The sequence below is a fragment of the Suncus etruscus genome, chromosome 9 (assembly GCF_024139225.1).
Source record: "Suncus etruscus isolate mSunEtr1 chromosome 9, mSunEtr1.pri.cur, whole genome shotgun sequence".
Taxonomy (NCBI): domain Eukaryota; kingdom Metazoa; phylum Chordata; class Mammalia; order Eulipotyphla; family Soricidae; genus Suncus; species Suncus etruscus.
Window position 1 is genome coordinate 9,675,668 of NC_064856.1, and position 20,594 is coordinate 9,696,261.

A 20,594-nucleotide genomic window follows, 5' to 3' on the forward strand; every position below is an offset into this window, starting at 1 on the left:
CCCCAGCCAGGATTTATACTCGAAGATGCAAGTGCTTCAGAACTGGGAGGGGGTCGTCTTGGCACTGGCTGGATAGGAGCTCTGGCCAAAACTAATAGGACCTGGCACTGGACAGGTTGTGTGCCCAGGGCCAACAGACCCCAAGGAGGAAGTGGGAGGGGTCCCTGTGCTTTGAGGGTGGGTCCTTTCTGGGGAACTTTAGAGGCACACAGCCTGGGGCAGGGCTTCCAGCTCTAGGGTGGAGCTCAGGTCTCTGATTACAGGATGTGGTTGTCACAGAACCCAAGAGCAAAGGTGAGTTGAGTGTATGGAGGAGGGCTACTAGGCAGAGGCAGGACCAGGAGGTGTGGGTTCTGACCATATATTTCATCCCTGCCCAACTTCTGCAGCCAGATAGGCCTCAGTTTGTATCTCCAGTGCCCCACACTAACTGCAATGGTGGACAAACTATTTCCTTAAGTCTCACTTTTCATGCCTGCAAAATGGGAACAAACCAGTCTGCATGTCTTATTTTTGGATCTGCAGAATATTCACTGGGACATATCCTGTGAGGTCTCAGCACAAAGCCTGTGATTAAGAAGGATTTTAGGGGGCTGGAGAGACTGCACAGCGGTATGGCATTTGCCTTACAAGCGGCCGATCCAGGACCAACGTTGGTTCGAATCCCGGCATCCCATATGGTCCCTCGGGCCTGCCAGGAGTGATTTCTGAGTGCAGAGCCAGGAGTAACCTCTGAGCACTGCCAGGTGTGACCTCCCCCCAAATAAACAAAAACAAAAAAAAAAAAAAAGAGAAGGGTTTTAGGAAAATCCCCTTTCCCGTTGTGTTGAGGAGAAAATTGAGCCTGGATAGAATTGGGTGGGGATAGTTTAGGTGCTTTGCTCCAAGTCACAGAGTATGTCTATGGTAAGTCTGGGTTCTTTTGTTGGTGGGGGGGGGGGGTACACCTGGTGGTGCTCATGGCTTACCCTTGGCTGTGCACTCAGGAATCATTCTTGGTGGACTCAAGGGACTGCATGGAATGCTGGGAATCAAACCTGGGTCAGCCACATGTAAAGCAAGTACTCTACCCATTGTACTATCTCACAGACTACAATTAGGATGGAAAGGAGACTAAATGTCTAGCTTGGATCTGGCACAAAAATGTGCTGATCCTCCTATGTGGCACCCTGGTACCATCCTGGGATTGTTCATAGTTTGCCAAGTAGGCACAGATGTTTACTTCATGCTGCCCAGGTGGATAAGGCCCCTCTCTAGGTGCTGTTTTTAGCATCTGATAAGACTCAGAGGGATGCAGAGGGCTTTCTCTGCTTCTAACTCCTGAAGGTGGTGGAATGGGCAGTTCTGGATTGGGATTCCTGACGAGAAGTTGCGTGCATGGCAGTTGCATTCTTATCTGGTCCCAAACTGAAAGCGAGGAAGACAGACAGGTAGTACATTGGCAGAAAATTTCAGGAGATATTAAAAAAAAAGCATTAAAAGAAACAAGGTCTATTTGGAAAAACAAGACAGATTCTAAAATGAGGGTTCCCTGTCTGAGGGGAAGGCTGGGCACACACTTGTTGGTATTACTCTGGGTTTCTGAGACAGGATCTGAGGGGAGGTAGCAGATTTGGGAGTTGAGTCCAGGAGATAGGGGAGAAGTAGAGGGAGGTAACCTATAAAGGCGTGCTATCTAGACCAAGAACCTGGGCTCAGCCCCATTGAACAGATGTGAGGACCAGTGTGCAACTGGACCTAAGCCAGGGGGTGAGGAAATCTAGAGGCTGTGGGGTTCAGGGAAGAACCCTTCATTATACAGGGGAACCACAAGTGACCAGATGAAATAACCCCCCAGTGTGGGAGAGGGACAGAGTTCCCCTCGTGGGGACCAAATGAAACAAAAACCCTGTCCTCCAACTTCTGTAAATCCTCAGCCCAGCACTCAGATGAGCTGGGGGCCCCAGAAGAGAACACCAGCCTAACCTTGGAGCAGAGCTCCTCTTGCAAACGAGGTTCACTCCACATCAACAAAGTTTAGAAACACAGGGAGTGGGACTTGTGGAGATGAGACAAAGCGGTCACGGACAGTGAGCGAGTTTGTGGGCCTGGGTTCAGGGGCTGCTTGCACTGGTGTGTTTTTTTGGCTCTGCACTAAAGCTGCTTAGACTCTTGCTATCCAGTACCCCTTCCCCACCTCTACTTCCTGCTGAGCAGCTCTGCCCTGCAGACAGTGATTTACCTCCCACAGTCTCATTAGGTGATAAGATTGTCATTGGGAAGGGGGTGTCTGACAATGCCTTTCCCCAGATGCACACCCCATCCTCTGTGTGGATCCCTCCTGTGAATCAGGACTTTGTGTGCTGAGCCCAGCAAGGAGCACAGGAAACAGGGGCCTCATTGTAGTCATGGGTATGGTGGCCTGGGGAGCCCAGGGAGACAATGGCTGTCACCTTCCAAGAGGAAGGGCTCTGAGTGAAAGGTCCAACATCCTGGAGGCTGGTCACAGTAGGAGGGTGCAGGGGACTCAGCATTGTCTGTGTGTCTTGGGCACCAGCCACCATCTCTTCTGCCCCCTCACAGCCTACCAAGATGTAGGAGTGGTTCTCTTTGTACTGAGAAGAAAACTGAGAGGGAAGCCACTTCCCAGATCCACCATACATTGTGAGGTCCTGGCCAGAATCTAGGGTGCCTATAGGGTATTGGTACCTCTAGGGTACTGTTCCATGCAACCTGGATTCATCACACCAACTAGAAGCAGGAAATGTGTACCCCAAATTTTAGGTGGCTTCAGGGTCTATAGGGAAGGCAGGAGCGTCAACAGAACTTTTTGTCCTGAAACCTGTCAGGGGCCAGGCCCAAGATATGTGTTCAGTATTGCTGATGAGGTTGGTACAAGGCTCAGACACAGCCCAGGTGATCTCAGGCTCAGCTGGCCTCAGGGGTCCTTGTCTGAGCCTCCAAATCTTGTGCCCCAACACAGAAGTGCAGGCAGACAGAAGATGTCACAGACTGATTTTTTTTTTTTATTGCAGAGGGACAGGTGACAGAGTGGCCACTTTCACTTTCACAAGAAGTTCCTGCCTGCCGTGGATCATCCCATCCAGTGGCCACTGAGCAAGGAGTCCAGGGTTCATGAGGAGGAGGGTGTGATGATGAGGGAATCCTGAAATGAAAGAGAAGAGTCAAAGGAGATTTTCACCTCAAGACTTTGTGTGGGAGGCCAGAGTGATAGTACAGAGGGTAGGGTGTTTGCCTTGCATGAGGCTGACCTAGGTTCCATCCCCAGCATCACATATTGTCCCTCAAGCCTACCAGGAGTGATTTTCTGAGTGCAGAGCCAGGAGTCAGCCCTGAGCATTGCCAAAAACCAAAATGAAAACCAGAACAAAACAATAAAAGACTGTGAGTGGATGGTGCAACTTTGTCTTCCACAAAGTGGTCCCTAGCGTTGGGCACAGTGTTCCTGACTCTTGGAGGTTTCTGACTCTCACAGACTCTTGGAGGTAGAAAGGGTGGGATGTGTGGGAACCTTGGAACTATGCAATGTCACAGCAAAGGAGTTTAGGTAAGAATGTGGGACTCAGCAAGACTGTTTTCCTCAAGCTTAGCAGATCACCACAATTTTGCCATTTTTGTAAAATGCAGATTCATTGCATCTGCTGAATGCTTTTTGTTGTGGGGCGTAGGCTTTTGTGTTACACCCAGCAGTGCACAGGGGCTACTTTTGGCTCATGAGTGGTTCTAACAATTGACCAGAAATATGGTTACAAGTAAGCAAGCAAGTACCCTTACCCGTGTATTATCTATTTGGTCCTAGACAGCTAAATTTTAATTAAAACTTTTTGTTGGTAGGGGGCTGGGGGAAGTTTTAATTTAAATTATTTTGTTGTTGTTGTTGTTGGAAGAAGGCTGGGGGAAATACTAAGGGCTTGCTCCTGTCTTTTATTTTAGGGATTATTGCTGGGACCATATGTGGTACTGAATATGCCTAGGTTGATAACATGTAAGGCAAGTGCCTGCCCCCTTTATGATCTCTCTAGCTCCTACAGCTGATTTTTTAACACCAGTTTGTCTCTTTTTATGAGTTCACATATGTGTTATGAGGTGTAACCTGCTGAATTTCCCCCAACATTTGATTATGGTAATTTTTCAAACACACAGCAAAAAAATAAAATTTTTAGTGAAAGCTAAGTGATCCTCATTTAGGTTTTTCCATGAACTTTTTATAAAAACCATTCTTCTCTTATGTTTAATGTCCATCTTATATTATCTATTAGGAAGTATGTTATATTTAAAACCACAAAACAATACTAATTAAAAAAACTATTAAGCCTATAGAAATGATCTTACTGCTAGTTTCAAGAAATTAATAGATAAAATAAGAAATTTAGGAATAGGGCTGGAGAAATGACTCAGTGACCCAGAGCACAAAGCCAGAATAGGTTTTGCATGCAGGATCCTCAGATTGGATCACTGGTCCTACATGGTCTCCTGAGCACTTCCTGTGGACTCAGACCTGTGCTGGGACTGGGGGCAGGAATGAGTCGGGCTTAGGGAGGGGAAAGGCCCTGACTGAGTCCAGGGCTAGTGAGGAGGAGTGTGGGCTTCAGCCTGCTGCTTTGTCCTGAGGTTGAATTCCCTGTGCACTCCTCGCTTCTGTTCTTGTACTTTCCCATCATGTGAAACCAAAAATTTATGTGGGGTTCTGTATGGGAAGACACTTGCTTGTCAAATGTCTACTGAAGTTTGAAGCCAGTTAACCAAGCTTACTACCTTCCCCCAAATGAGACCCCACAGGGGGCATTTTCAAAAATTCTTACCTCTGGGGTTTCTCCAAAAGAGAATAACATAAGAAACGAGGACTCATGAGAGTTCTGGGATGGGTGGAAATCTCCACTGGCTTTGGGTTGAGCACCTTGGCCATTGATGGTAGCTGTTACCTGTGAGTTTCTAAATTTATTATAATTCTGCTTTCAATGAACCCCCTATGGAGTGTATTGAAAATGGTAGGGTTCCTGTAGGTTTGGTCACTATGCCCCCCCAGTAGGTACTTATCTGAAGGGAAAATGATGACCCAACCCTCTTTCATGGGCTCCCTTAGAGGTTAGGTAAGGGAATCAGGGCAGGTCCTGAGTGCAAGATTGGGTTCTAGCACCTCTGGAGTTATGGCCTTGGAGAGGGACTATCTTCTTCTACTCTCAGTCTCCTTATCTGAAAGGCAAATTATCTAGGATCTTCCACCTGCCATGGGTGAAGAAAAAGTAGTTTTGCCTATACCTCGGCACCTGACACAAAATGAGCAGAGACTGTAAAGTGAAGCTTAGTGGTCCATTAGTTGGAATGATAATACTGAGGAAGGAGGAATGCTGTTGCATCTCCCCTCAGCAGCAGCTACTGGAAGGATCATTGTCTCACAATTGTTCTGGAGTATCTTTTGTGACCCAGGCCTGACTGACTGACTGAAATATAGACAGATAGATGGATGGTTTAATTAATGTTTGGATGGATGAATTGGTGGATGAATGGGGATGATGAAGAGCTGAATGGAAGAAAGAATAGATGGAGAGGTCAATGGACAACGGATGAAGGGTTAAACAGATGGTTAGATGGATTGGTGCATGAATTGGTGATGAGTAGTTAAATGGTAGATGTATGGGTGGCTTGATGAATGGGATGGATGAATAGATGGGTGAATAGGTGACAGAGAATAAAGAAGGAGACATCTTGACCATAGTCTATAACAGTCATATGTTACTGTTACAGGTGAGGTAATAGATCCTTGAGAAAAGGACTTCTGAGTAGAGGAATTAGGATTGCATGCAACCTTCATCTTCCAGCCTCATGTTCTCCCAGCTGCTCTGTCTTCCCTGAGCATTCCTTCACCCACTCACCTTGGTCAGAGCTACGGAAGCTGCTTTAAATCCTAAGGCTTTCACCAATGACAGTGGGATTCCAGTTCTTAATTTGCCTGAAATAACAAATGTAATGTGGTGAGAGATGGGGTGGAGGGAGACAGGGTAGATTGGGCAACTGTGGGCAGTCTCAAATTTCAGGGGGGAATTTAAGGACTGCACAACTCTCCAACTTGCCTCAACTAATCTGCCCTTAAGCCCTGGTATTCACCCTCTCTCATTTCCCCACCCTCTGCCTTCAGAGGGTGGATTCTGGCTGCTCTAAAGGATGCTCCCTACAACTTCTCTTTATTTCTTTAAACGCTCCCCACCAATCACACTGATATGTACTTTGAGATTTTTGTTGAATGAAATAATGAAATAGAAAGGTGGAATTTTGCCCAGGGTACCATATATTTTTACCCCCTTACCTGAGGGAATTTGAGTAATTGCTTTCTCTTGGTTTCCTCCACTAGTAACACAATGTAATACCAGCAATGGCTCACAAGTGCAAGCACCATCACTCTGCCCTGTGCCAAAACTATCTCCTTTGTGACTCTGATGTTGATATTCCTCTATTCATTTTACAGATTACAACTTTGAGACTCCAGATTAAAAAGCATCCCTCCACAGTTAAGAAGGCCAATAGGAGAGGGAACTAAGGCTTGTCTTACGTACGTATGGTGCATCTGGACATCTGTGTTTTCACCCTTTTCTATCTCTGCTGTTCAGAAAGAACCCTGGAAGCTAGATGGTACCAAGCTCATCTTTCTATGATTAGATTTTGGCACTAAGTCTGGGTTGAGAAGTGGGAGACTGGAGAGCTCATTTTCATTCTGGCAGAGGTGGCATTTGACCTTGGGTTAGGCATGACTGGTTGAAAATGAATGAGAGTATCCCCACATGGAACTGTAAGAGAAGGAAAGCCTCAGGGAGTGAGCATTGAAGAAAGAGACACACCGTTCTCATTTGGCAGCAGGATGGCATCCAGGAGTTCAGTGATGATGGGTTTCAGTAGTTCAGGCTGTGAAAGAGAAGGGCACTGTCACTGTCTGAGCACCATAAGGTTTTCTAGTCCTCCTAGTCCCAGGATGAGGCAGTAGGTAGAAAAGTGAGTACTCCAGGTCTCTTGCAGGTCAGAGCCTCAAGGGCTCCAGGGAGCAGCAAGGATGGGGTAGTTTAACTCATCTGGTTTGGACACAGTATGTGTTAGTAGAATACATTTCCTATCCCCACTCTTAGGGTTCCCCTACGTTTCTCTTAGGGCATTTAATACTGTGGTTGTTGAGTTTCTGATTTTTCCCGTGAAGGCAGAAACTTTGATTTGCATGGAAACCTCCTCATTGAAGAGTATAGATCAAAAGTATTTAAACATAAAAAATAAAACACAAAGAAAGTATCTGGGACCAGAATGATAATACAGCTAGGTAGGCATTTGCCTTGTAAGCGACTGACCTGGATTCAGTACCCAGCACTCTATATGGTCCCCTGAGCCCTCCAGGAATGATTCCTGAGCAGTCAGGAGTGACTGCTGAACACCTCTGAGTATAGCCTCAAAACCAACCAACCAACTAATCAACCAACCAATCAAACAACAACAGCAACAACAACAACAAAAGAATCCACCCCCCCAAAAAAACATAAAACAAAAACCAACTCAAGCAAACACTCTATCAAATACCAGGGAAGAAGATAGTATTCAATCCATTGGAGAACTCAGATGGGAAACTGATATGTAGGGAGAAGGGGATTTCCAAAGTCATTGAAGTAAATCTCCTTGACCAAAATGTAATTATGAAGAGCAGTCTCATTTTTGCTTAGATTTTTGCAGGACTCTGAGGATGTGTCTGTGGGTTAGTCTGCAGGCAGATGGTGCCTCTCTGGCTGATAGCATGAAGTCTGGTCAGCCCCCACCCATCTCCTCAGAGTTGCCCCAGGGAACCCTGTACTAAGCAAAACAGGGCCATATATCCTTCCAAAGTCATACATCTTGGGTTCCCCGAGTCCCTGATGACAACCTGTTAACTCACATTGAATAGGCCAATCCCTGAGTTCATCAGGTGAATCCGATCAGAGCTGCAAAGAGAGATGCTCATGAAAATGGCTGTTTGGAGTCTCATATTCATTCAGTAAGTGTTCATTTGCATAGTAGGTCCACAGCAAACAGTACAGGCTCTGATAAAGCATTGAAGCCAACATAGTCTACGCTTCATGGAACTTACATTGTAATAGGTTATGGTGGATATAGTGAGTCAAAGAACAAATAGCTGCTCAGGGAGAAAAACCAAACCAAACAGAACCAAAAACCAAAAATCAAAAAACACCCCCAATAATGTAGATGCAGTGATCTGGGGGCTTAGCCTTCTAAAAAGACATCTAACTCATGGCTTGAGTGTTTTTTCCATGTGGACGAATTCAGGACTATGCAGTAAGGCATTTGGATTTTTATACTTTGGTGACTACTTTATGTTAGAAAAATAAACCAAAGCCTGTGGGCTGATCAAAATAAACCTTCCGATTGATTAATTTATCCCAACTTGTATCCCTGCCCTCTCTATGGGACTGAGGATGGGGTACAATGTGGAGTGGGAGGATCCCAGGTCCGAGGGCTCCACAGATTCAGTATCTGGACTTGGCTGAAAACACCACTGGTCTGGGACAGATCCAGGTGCTTGAAGCTGAGCAGGTGGGGCAGGAAAGGTGGTAGCTATGCCAAGGCTTCACTTCTGTCCTTCACTTCTGCTCACTCCCAGTCCTCAGCTTGCCTTGGAGCAGTCCACATTAAGTGATCACACCTCAGTAGCTCAAAATTTTGGATATTTAACACATTGATGCTGCCTTGTACCCTTGGTGGCTCACCCTCAAAAGTGGTTCAGTTATAACAAATTGTAGCACCAATAGCCCATAACAATAGCCCAGACACATAACTCCTTTATCAGTAGAATCCTTGTGATTTGCAAATTTACCTGATTTCAGCGAGGTTGGTTATAAGCTGGTCACCTTCAGTATAAAACTGTACATCAGAGTTGGCTTCCTGCAACAAGAGAAGAAATCACTGTGGGACAAGCCTCATTGAAAGCTCGAGGCCAGGTGGACCTGGTATAAACTTCTGCTTCAGGCTCCATGGCTGGGTGGAAAGGGTACACCTCTATTTGACTCAGGTTCTTAATCTACTACAAAATATCCTACAGGAAGGAAAAGGAGGAGCAGGAGGATAATGATCTAAGTAACCAACCATGTGTGGTCACTACTTGCCTAGTTCAATAACTTTATTGAACGGAATAAAAGGAAGATGTCCATGAGAATGACCATAGCAACTAGAACAGTGAGAAGAAAAGCCAGGACTCAACCAGACTGATTGAGACATGTGTGCTGGCATCAACTTGACCTGTGGGCTGTGGAAGCCCAGGGCTAGTGTGACAGGCTTCATCTCTGCTGCATTTAGAGAAGAATTTTGTCCTGCAGACCTTGGCTGGGTGGCCTTTGGAAAAGTGCCTGCATTGACATGGAGAAGCCAGACCTCTGAGGAGTGGGGCAGTGCATTCTCAGCAGAGGCTAGTGGACCTTATCTCCTTCAATACTGGAAGCCTGGCCAGGGCCTTCTGGGGCCCTTGCGAATGAATGATGTCCCTGAAATCATGTGTGGACAATTATATAGTCACATACAATGACATTGTGATTAGTGTCACCATGAACCCTGCTAATGACCAGGTGCTGGCCAGACTCCCTGGCACGCCTGGCTCGCCTGCCCATGGATTCTGACTCTCTTCTCTCTCTTTGGTGCCTCTGCTAAGGAGATGGTGAGTGTCCCCCTTTGACTTCCTTTTATAGCAGGGTGTATCCATCTCTCAGATGCTCTAGTGGGGGTAGAGTTTATACTTTCCTGCTCATGAGTCTGCCTTGACAATGAATGACTGACCCAAAGGGACAAACATAAAATTCACTGATAAAACCCAGATTCGAACTGGGCAATAAAAACTCTAAATATTATTTGAGGATCCTCCCTGCATCCTAATTGAGTAGCCCAAGCAAGAAGGGGTAGCCAAAAGCAACCAAACCCTAAAGTCTCTGCCAATGACATAGCTATGGAACTCACAATGCCCAGGGTGAAGAACGGACGGCGGACTTCATTGGTGGCAAACACTTCCAAGACGACCATTTGGGCCACCTTGGCATGACCCTGCTCCAGGAAGAACGTTGGGGGTTCCTGCAGTAGGACTTTCACAATTTTCGTGGCCCCCATTTGTTCTGCAGCCTGTAAGGACATTAGATCCACAAGTGACTCTCCCAGATGCCTCCCTATACTCCAAGTCCCCATGAGCACTGCCTTTCCAGTTTGCTCTGTACTGCAACTTCATGCCTGTTTCTTAGTCCCTGGAACAGATGATTGCTCTTTCCCTCTTTCTGTCTTTCTTCTTGTTACTTTCCCTCCAGGAAGCCCTCCCTGATCTAATGAACTCTATCTGCAATGTTCTCATTATCCCTAGTTGCATGGATTATGTCCTTGGTTTCAGCACTAGAAATGGGAGGAGTATTAGTATTATTAAGTATTTGAGGGGCTGGAGCAATAGCACAGTGGGTAGGGTGTTTGATTTGCATGCAGCCAACCCATGTTGAATCCCCAGCATTCCATATGGTCTCTTGAGCCTTCCAAGAGTAACCCCTAAGCACTGTTGGGTGTGGCCCCAAAACAAACAAACAAAAAAGTATTTGAATCAGGTCCAATGTGATGTCAGATAGAAATTTCCATAGGGATTGGGGACCTGATCTAAAAGTGCTGGAAGGAAAAGAGTAGAACCCCATATATTTCATTCCCCAGAGGCCAGTAGGCAGACCAGAAATCACAGACAGAACCTACCTTTTCACTGATCACCTTGATGCTTTCCTTCAGCTTGTGGGACAGCTCAGGCAGCTGATGAGGAGAGGAAGCCAGAAGGTGAGCCACAGTGGATAAGGGAGACCTGCCTCCAGGAACTCCCCAGCCACATGGATCCCCAGAACCCTGTAAAAATCTGGGAGGGCTGGTAGCCCAACCACATGTCTTGTGTGTAGGAGCAGACCCATGCCAGCTGCTACAGGGCACAGGTACTGCTGATGTACTTTTCCTGGGGGTTGGTGGTTGTGGATCTTTGGGCACGAGAAAGTCCAGAGGACATGGAAAAGGGATCCAGCAGCTCTCACTGTGTGAATGTGGCCACAGCTTCACTCTCATCTTCCCACTGTCAGCCTCTGAACGTGAGCTCCAATACACTAGAATTTGTCAATGGATGACCTGCAGTTCTGATTCCCATTGTCACTGAATGCCAGCCTTTCCCCTGTCCAGGTATCAGTTTCTCCATCAGTTACCCTGCAGGAACAGGGAGTATCTGCCCTGCTAGCAATGAGAATCTCACTGTTGCATGAGCATAGAGATCTGTGAGTGCCATCTGCTCATGCCGTGGTGGCAAGGGCAGCATACCTCTGCACCATACAAGACCTGTGATGCTTGGCTTGAAGGGATATTTATTGGATGGAGAAATAGGGTGTCAAGCTCCAGGGGCAGAGCAAGGCCAGGGGCTACATGTCATTGCACAGGATTTTCTCTGGGGGAATTGAGTGCTCCCTCCAGTGCTTCCATTTCAGGAGAGGGAGTGAACGCTTTGTCAGTAGAGTGGTTCAAACCAGGGATCATGCTTAAGACCTAGGACCTCATTCACCTGGATTTGGAACTTTCTCACATTGTAGCTGCAGCAGCAACACCCCCCCCCCCCCGACCCACCAGAGATTCTTACCACATAGTCCAGCAGGACCATGAGCTCCTCAGGGGGAAGCATGGCGGCTATGACAGCATTCACCACGTCCTGCCTCACAGCGAAGCAGAAGGGGGCGCCATTCAGCATGGGCATTGTCAGAGAGGCCATGGACTCATTGAACCACTTGGTCACCTTCTTCTGTGAGTCCAACAGCTTGGCCTAAGGAAATCAGAAGAGAGAGATCTTAATTCTATAGCTCGTAACTCTATAGCTCACCTAGAGCCCTCAGGAAGGCGAGGACGAGTGCCATCAGCCTGTTTTTCTTGTTTCATTTGCCACTGGGATGCTCTGCTTAGAATCCAGGTGATGAGAGGTCTCTGCCTCCTAACAGCATTTTCTCCATCAACACATCTCAGATCATCTCAGACTTTTGTCTGCAGGAATGTGGGCTACACCCAGCTGTGCTCAGGCCTACTCATGGCTCTCCTCAGAGGTCAGTCCTGGTGGTGCTCAGAGGACCTTGTGAAGCAAGTGCCTTCACACACACACTCCATACTGTCTTTCTGACACTCTGTGTTTAAACTGCTATGTCATAGCTGGCATTTAAGTAGAGACTGCTCAGATACCTTACAAACCTTCTAGATAGGGAAAATGAGGACAGATGAAAATGTCCAATCCTGTAGTTTTCCGGGGGATCCACAGGAACTAGCCTGGGTATTAGACCAAGACCTTGGCCTTTCTGCCCTTCAGCCCCCAACAGGGAGTGGTTTCTCAATTTAGACAATTATTATGGGCTTCTCCCATCTGCCAGGATTCATTCATGCAATGTCATTTCATCTTCTCCTTGATGACAATTATTATCTACATTTTACACAAGATGAAGCAGAAGTCCAGAAGACACTTGCCCAGTTTCAACACTGGGGGATATGGAGTTGGGAAAGATGCTGAGATCTATGTGACCCTTAGTGGCATGTATTGATTCTGGGCTTTGGGTTCAAGGGAGTTAGATATTCAGGGCCCTGTTGGAACTTTCTGGAGAGCAAAGCCCCAATGTACCCTGCTGGGATTCCAGAAAGAGACAGAATGGGGGAAGGGCTGGCAACATGGCCCTTTCCATTACTCCTTCCCCATTACAATGGTCTGCCCGAGGGTCTTGGGGGCTTGCTTAGAGTTTTCCAAAGCAACCTCTCTGTGCTAGTTAACAAAACTGTGGCATCTGGTCCTGACACATCAGACATGGCAGAGGTCTCACTCCCTAGGGCTCAGGACACTCACCCCTAGGTGTAGCTGGATGGTTTTCTCCTCAATGGCAGTGGACAGAAGGTGGAACTCCAGGTACTCAGAGCCAAGGGATACAGGTGCTGCTCAGAAACAAGGAGAAAGTTCCAGGAGGGGAGGTTAAGTTTAGTTGAGGCAAGCGGGAGAGTAATGGCAGCATGACCCAAGACCATTCTTCTCTGACATGTATTAGTTTCCATAATGCTTGAGAGAGCCTAAAATGGCAGGTCCTGTTAGGACCCTCACTTTACAGGTTGAAAAATGGAGGCAAATTAAATTACTCGTTCCAGGTCTATGGGGACAAGATTGGACCCAGTTGATTCTATGGAAAATTCTGGGTTTAGTTGATTTTTGCTGTTGTTTTTGAGTCACACTCCGCAGTGCTCAGGGCATCCTTGCTACGCTCAGGGATCACACCTGATGGTACTGGGAATCTAATCTGGGTCAGAGGAGTGCAAAGCAAATATCCTACCTGATAGTATGATTGCTCTAGACCCTTGTTGTGGAATAACACTGAAGAATGACTTGTAACTCTTCCACTGCTTCTGTCAGACTGGATGAACACCGCAAACCCAAGCACAGTGATCTACCCCCCGATTGCTCACCGCTTATGGCTGGCAATGGTTTATCATGGGTCTGGGACGGATAATAAGAAGGCCAGCCCATGGACCAGGAGTAGGCAAGGAGTGGTTCTCTGGTCAATCTGGTCCCTGCATCCCTCTTGCCTGCTCTTGAGCAGTGAGGACCCCCTGGGGTGGAGGAAGTACTAGGCCCCTTTTCCGGGAGAGGAAGTGAGGATGAGAAGTGGGAGCTGGAACTGCTTTTCTCAGAGCCATTGACAAGTCTGGGCTTATTTGTGACTCGGTTCTGGGGTCACTCCTGGAAGTACTCAGGGTGCATATGTGGTGCCAGAAATTGAACCCAAATCTGCCCTAATCCAGGCTGGTGTCTTAGATCCTCTGGCCCCCAGAGTTGGGATTTGATGCTGGGTTTTGGGGGCACCTGCTGGCTCACAAAGAAACTTGTGCTTTGTGGAGAGGTTCATGAAGCCAGAGCTGAGAGGAATTTTCAGCTGCTCATCTGAGAGAGGAATATCAGCAGAGGTTTGTCTCATTCCCAGAACCTGCTCATTCCTAAGAGGCCAGACTATCTAGGCCGAGCCTGGCTTGGAAGTCCCCTTGGCCAGGAAAGAAAAGGGTAGGCGAGATAGGTTACATACCCTTAACCAGACCCAAGAGATCGGTACGCAGATCTTCAAAGGATGCCTTCATCACAGGACAGAGCTGCAATGATACGAGCAGGGAATGGGGAAGGAACCATTAACAGGGAAAGAACAGCCCCAAGAACCTTACGCCTACTTGCATGGCCAAGTCAGGCCAATGTGTCCATTGACAGTCTAATTTTTTGTCCCAAGGTTGAGGACTCAGAGGGTGTCACATACCTTCTGTCCTGCTATCCAGAGCACCACACTATGTAACCTAATATTTGCCTTTGGACTAAGGTGCGCCCCTTTGATGCCCATACTCTGTCCTGGTTCTTAAGAGCCTACATTTCCCAGAAGGAAATGGGAATGCCATTTTCTCAACTTCTTCACCTCATGTTGCTTTTCACCTTAAAGGTGGATGTTATGCAAAAAGTATTTGGTAATACCATATTTTTTTTGTCATTTTTTTCTAGCAAGGAAACACCTTTTTAGACATTTATGTATGACACTAGTTAAAATTATGACTTTTTTTTTGGAATCTAGGAAACAATTTCTGTGTCCAGCTTTGAGAGCCTATTATCTTAAAATAATAAAAAAAATGCAGTACTTTTTTTAAGTCCTGTGCTCAGGGCTTACTTATGGCAGGACGCAGGGGACTATCTGGGATGCTGGGAATCAAGCCTGAGTTAACTGTGCAAGACAAGTGCCCTTCATACTGTACTATTGCTCTGGCTCCTCAAGAAATATTCTGAAAGGAAAAGATTATCTCACAAAAGAAAAGTCAAGCTGAGAATCTCAGCCCATCATGGGTTCAATTGATCTCCAGGATGTTCTGCTGTATTGACCCCTCACAGCATCTTTTAAATGAAAGATGTTTTTATAAAAATTTTTCACTGTCACAGATACTCTGATTCCCAGTAGATCTATTGTTATGACCACATATTGAAATTTGCCATGGAAATGGAGGATCACAGTGGGTAAATCCAACTGAGAGAGTTTCTCTACTTATGGCATGCAATATGAGGCTGGCTCATGTTGAAGCTTTAGAAAAAACAATTTAACCTGATGGGGACAGTGATAGGGCTGGGATGGGATGAGACACCATATAGAGATGCCTAGAGTGACTGTACTAATTTGTGAGAGCTACTTGCTAAATTTTTGGAAACTTCAGCCAGCAGAAAAACCCAGACATCATCAGGATTGCATGGTTTTTGTACAGAAAGTTGTACTAAAAGTAAAGCGATTGAAAATTCAAAACATGTTATAATTGACTTTAAATAATTTAGGGATGTGAACATTGACCCTTCTCTATCCAAATTTGGCTCTTGACTCCCCCTAAACAGAACTACCTACAAGCTGTTGTTCACTAAAGGCTTTACTGATTAGTCTATGAAGACCTATTTTGTATAGCTAATGTTATAGTGTTCTTAAGTTCAATCAGTCTTTTTTTTTTTTTTGCAAGATAAACCCTGAATCACGGGCACTCTAAAAGTTCAGTGCTGCTCAACTGTGTTGTTGTTAACTCTGTGATGTTTGATTAGTACATTTGCTCATAATTCTATTTGCATGGAGATGGTACTATGCAAAAGTGTGCTACTGTGCCTGTCTTTCCAATTCAGTTCAGGAACAACCCATTTGGAACCTAAAATTGGCCCTGGAGGGGTTTTAGCTTGGGAAATTAGTAAATGCTTCAGATCAGGCCTCAGCCCCTCTAGAATCAATTCTAACATTAAGCAGTGCATCCTTGTTCAGGGTCTCCTTGCTGACTGTTGGCAATTCCATTTAACCAGTGTTTCTTTGCTAAAGAATGACCGAGGCCCACAAAAAAGAAGTAGGTTGCAGAGCACCATCCTGCAGTTTCACCGCAACCCTTCAGGGGGTGCAAGTGTGACAGAACTCAAGGGTCTGAGGAATCCACTCACCTCACTCTTCACCAGCTTGGGCAGGGCTGGCACCAAGAGACCTATGATCTTGTTGCCTAAGGTGTTAACCATGAAGGAGAAGCTTTTCAAGAGAGAACAGAAGATATCAGGAACATCAGTGACAAATGCCCCCCCCCCTTTTAATTAGGAGAAACCCGGGGTGGAGGGGGTGAAACTTGACAGACATTCAAAGGAGGGTGACCTCTGAGTCAAGGTTCAGAGCTGGGCCCTGTCTTTAGAAATGTCTGTTGGATCCTGGAGTGATGTTGTATACCTTCCCCTCCATTTCTTTTAATGTAACTTTTTTTGGTTTGGTTTTGGGACACACTCAGCTGTGCTCAATGTTTACTCCTGACTCTGCACTCAAAAATTATTTCTGGAAGCTCAAGGGGCCATATGGGATGTCAGAGATCAAACCCAGTCAACCGTGTGCAAGGCAAACTCCTTTCCCTTGTGCTATTGCTCCAGCCCCAGCCCTTCCATTTCTCAATGCAGAAACATAGCACCTGCTGTGTCAAGCCCTCTTAGATTACCTCTGGTAAACCAGGTCTGTTTTGGTTGTTATTATGGGGGCCACAGTTGGCAGGGTTTGGGGATAGATCCAGTGGTGTTTGCTAGGGATAAACATGCATGGGTTTACATGCATGTAGACACTTCATGTAGGACCTCCTGCAAAGCCATACCCAGAGCTGCGGATGGATTTAATCCTGCCACTGTGTCTAGGATGTGAGACCAGGAGGGTACTTGGTCTGTGTCACCTGAACAATCAGTGAAGGAATTAACTTCTGACTCCAGAGACTTTTTTTTAAAGGTTAGGAGCTTGGGAGGAGATTTTAGAATTTTGATATCTGTTCCACTTTTGGGGTTGGGCAGTACCTGAAACCGAGTATTCCTGCTTCTGCCTTAGTGCTTTTAACTCTCTTTGGCATCAGGTTTCAGGAGGGAGCCCCACATCTTGTGTACTTCCCTCCCCACCACCTGTGAGTCTGGGGTGGGGGAGGCCAACTCTCACCTCTTCAGCAGGCTGATGCGCAGGCTTCCTTGACTGCTGCCACAATCCCTCAGAACCAGGCGGCTTTGGCCCTTGACTGTCTCCACTCCGATGGTGGCTTGAACCTCAGACTCCATGTGCATCTCCACGATGGTCTTGACCAGTGGCCTGGAAGAGGAGGCCCTAAGATGTGAGCATGTGTGACCCCAACTGGTCCTGCACCCTCTTCTCTCACAGTCTCCCTGCTGGATTTCAAGGCTTTATCCTAATGACCAAACCTCCCCTGGTTCAAATCCTCTGCCAAGAGCTTCTAAAAATTTTCCACCAAACACTTCACTCAGACGCCACAAACATCACATAAGTCAAATGAACTCTGACCCTTCCCCAAATTGCTCATCTCATGAGCCCCCACCTTGTTTTCTGTAGTCCCATTCTGCGCTTGACATCATTGCATTCTCTCTCTCTCTCTCTCTCTCTCTCTCTCTCTCTCTCTCTCTCTCTCTCTCTCTCTCTCTCTCTCTCTCTCTCTCCCACCATCCCACACAATCAATCCATATTGTTTCTATCTCTCTCCTTAGACATTTCCAGAATTCTACCATTTCTCACACCTTCCTGCCTCCTGCACTCTGCCCAAGCTTCCATTGTCTCCTGAGTTCTCCAGGTAATCTCAGTATGATCTCCTCAGTCACCCCAGCACAGCAAACAGGACTTTCCTCCCTGCTCCCCCTCCGCTCACAGCCATCCATGGCACCCATCTCACCTGTTGTCCAGGGGCTCATCTTGTCCTATGAGATTTTTGGACACCCCAACACCAGACCTTACCTACCCCCTCTTGGTCATTCTTTGAACCAGGCAAGGCACACATTTGCTTTGGAATCTCTGCACTGATTTTCCTCTTTAGCTCTCATGTGCAGAGGGTGTGTGGGTAAAATGGGGGGGGGGTGATGTGGATGAACAAGGCAGGGGAAGTTAATGAAAGAGGGTATGACTGAATGGGAGAAATGTGAATGAACGTGGTGGGTGGTAAGCGAATGAAGGAGGGTACATGAATTAATGTGTCTGCTAAGGCCAATGGTGGAGACACTCACGTGTTAAATCCAGCCACCATGTCCAGGGGGACCCTGACCACGAACTCCTGGCTGCTCTTGGAGGGCAGCACCTGCAGCTGGAGGATGCTGGCCGAGGTCACTTTTAGCCTGTGTGGGGCAGAGAGATGAGATTGAGGCTGGATCACCAATTCTGCTTACCTTGGCATTTTCTTCTTCTACCTGATCTTCTCCCCTGAACACCAGTGTTCATGTTCCCATCACGAACACTTAACTCTTCCCAGCAGGGCCTTGCATGTCATGCAAGGTGCATCCCTGACGCATCCAGGGAACTCTTCACTAAGGAGAAAAATGTCAGAGTTCTGGAGGCCCCTAGAATCCTCTGAGACATGCCCTGGCTCTTTCGAGGATGGTGGTTGGGCACCAACCTCATTTCCTGCTGAACATATCCACTCCCAGGCTAACTTAGATCCTCCATTTGGGCAGATCCCCTAATCTCTTTGCTCTATTCCAGGAACTTTCCTCTGAGGCCACCCCCACTCCAGCCCTTCACTTTCTCCTGGTTATTGTTTCGGAGGGAAGGACTGTGTGACCAATGATGTTGACTGATCAACTTGAACATACAAAGTACTTCCTGGCCATAATGTGAGCTCCAGCTTCCCTGAACAGTGCCTATCACAGAATGACTCCACTTACCAGACAATGTACTTGAGGATGGAGTTCACCAAGCTGCCTATTAAGGGGATGCCCCCGGCTGGCTCTTCCTGCATGGCATTGAGCAAGGGTAGCTGTTTGAGGATGTTGACAGCATTATGGTCCTTCAGTTCCTGTGTGAACCCTAGGAACAGATTCCAGGAATGAGGGTCCAGCAAGAGGGGTGTGTAGCAGGGACTTTGCATCAGGTGTTGGGGGAGAGGAGGTACATTAGGGCTCAAGGATCTGGACGTGGGGAACACCATGACTAGCTCTGGAGTCATGTGCTATGAGAACATGGGTTCTTAAATCCTGAACACCTTCTCCTCTACAACTCACCCCTCAATCCTCCTTGACTGGAGTTCCCCTTGCCCTACATGCCTCAGACTATGCTTGGTTGGCTATCCTGTTTCTCCATGCCCATAGGTGTTGCTTTATTTTCCTTCTTTTTATCTGGCCCATGCCCAGTGCAGCTGGGGACTCTGAGGCGATTAGCATGCTGACCTGATGGTTCATTGCTGGAACCTAGTGATGCTCCAGATTCCCCAGGACTGTATACAGACCCAAGTTGAGCTGGGGATGGATGTATGGAGGTAGTTTGGGGAGTCTATCTGTGGGCAGTGAAGCAGTGAACATGCCAGATACGAACTTTATTCCTGTTCCAAGACTCAGCTAGCTTTTCAAGGACCACATCTATGGGGTTCAGGAGTCATCCTCGAAAGTGTTCAGGGTACCCTATTGGATGAATCAGTGATGGTCACATGTAATGCAAACATTGTATACCCTATACTAGCATTCAGGCTCAAGTCTTTCTTTTGGTTGGGGGGGGGGGGAGTATTTTTGAGCCAAACCTGACTTGCTCAGAAATTACTCCTGGCTCTGCACTCCAGGATCACTCTTGGAGGTGCTTGGAAGACCATATGGGATGCTGAGGATCAAACCGGGTCAGCTGTGTCCCTACTTGCTGTGCTATTGCTCTGCCCTGTCAAAACTTACTTTCTTTAATGACTTCCGGGCTGAGGCTGAAGGCTGCAGGAGGGCTGAGATGGGCTCCTGCCAAGCTGGCTGCCAGCAGCACAGAGAGGAGAGTGAGGATCCACGGGCGGGCCATCTTCCTGGTGTCAGCGGCAGAACCTGGAGTAGCCATGGGATGCGGTTCACCAGCAAAGAAGCCAGGACTAGCCCACTCTGACCTGGGGGGCCTCCCAAGCAGCTAGTTCATGCAGTGGTTAGGCCACAGGCTCAGCAGTCTAGCATTTGGGTCTGGGTCTTGTCTCTACCTGGGTGAGTGCTCTCAGTGGGTTCCTCAACAATGAATAGACTTTCAATACCAGTGTCTCCTGCAGCATTGGGCAGAATGGCCACTTCTGATGGATGAAGCAAATTACTCTCCAGAAAGTACTCAGCACAGGGAATGCTTGGGAACACCAGCTTTTCTGGCTGGTCAGGAGCCCCCAGCACCTGACTTTGATTCTCCTTTGCATTGTGATCCATAACTTTCTCTGTGTCTCCAGGGCCCACTCGCAGGCAGAGTCTGGGCACCCCTCTGATCTATATTATCCTGAGGGCTGGATATTTGAAGCTGAGGGAGAGGAGAATCAGGTTGACTCAAAGTGGGGATGGGAAGAGGGAAAGCTGTTTGTGTACTCATAGCCCTGCAGACCTGAGGCAGGAACAGGTATCTGCTGAGCACCGACACCAGAGAGAGTGGGTGCAGAGAGGAGAGGTCTTTGGGGGCCCAGGAGTAGAGGGCCTGGTGTTCCTGTGTCCTTGCCTGCTTTGTAGGGGCATCAGCACTTGTAACTGTCTCAAGCACTCTCATCTTCTAAAGTATCCCTGCAGCTTCTGCCTTCTT

The 20,594-nt window shown here is 47.2% G+C and overlaps 1 protein-coding gene across 1 annotated transcript; it reads right to left on the reverse strand.

Moving 5' to 3' along the window:
* Window positions 1–3,112: 3,112 nt before the first annotated feature.
* Window positions 3,113–19,850, reverse strand: BPIFB1 (BPI fold containing family B member 1). The gene is made up of 15 exons (XM_049779498.1): window positions 19,736–19,850; window positions 18,743–18,884; window positions 18,089–18,196; window positions 17,022–17,168; window positions 16,010–16,091; window positions 14,103–14,166; window positions 12,881–12,966; window positions 11,645–11,824; window positions 10,732–10,785; window positions 9,970–10,128; window positions 8,840–8,907; window positions 7,904–7,949; window positions 6,834–6,897; window positions 5,874–5,950; window positions 3,113–3,145 (listed from the first exon to the last, which is right to left on the reverse strand). Exons 1-15 carry the CDS (start codon window positions 19,848–19,850, stop codon window positions 3,113–3,115), a joined length of 1,425 nt encoding a protein of 474 aa, XP_049635455.1.
* Between the last annotated feature and the right edge of the window lie 744 nt (window positions 19,851–20,594).

Excerpts from the sequence above, each read along its gene's own strand:
- BPIFB1 (XM_049779498.1), bottom strand. The coding sequence starts at position 19,850 with ATGGCCCGCCCGTGGATCCTCACTCTCCTCTCTGTGCTGCTGGCAGCC. Across the intron at positions 14,167-16,009 it reads CCAAGCTGGTGAAGAGTGAG|CTCTGTCCTGTGATGAAGGC; the intron begins GTGAGTGGATTC and ends GTATCATTGCAG. Across the intron at positions 3,146-5,873 it reads CTTCCGTAGCTCTGACCAAG|GATTCCCTCATCATCACACC; the intron begins GTGAGTGGGTGA and ends CTTTCATTTCAG.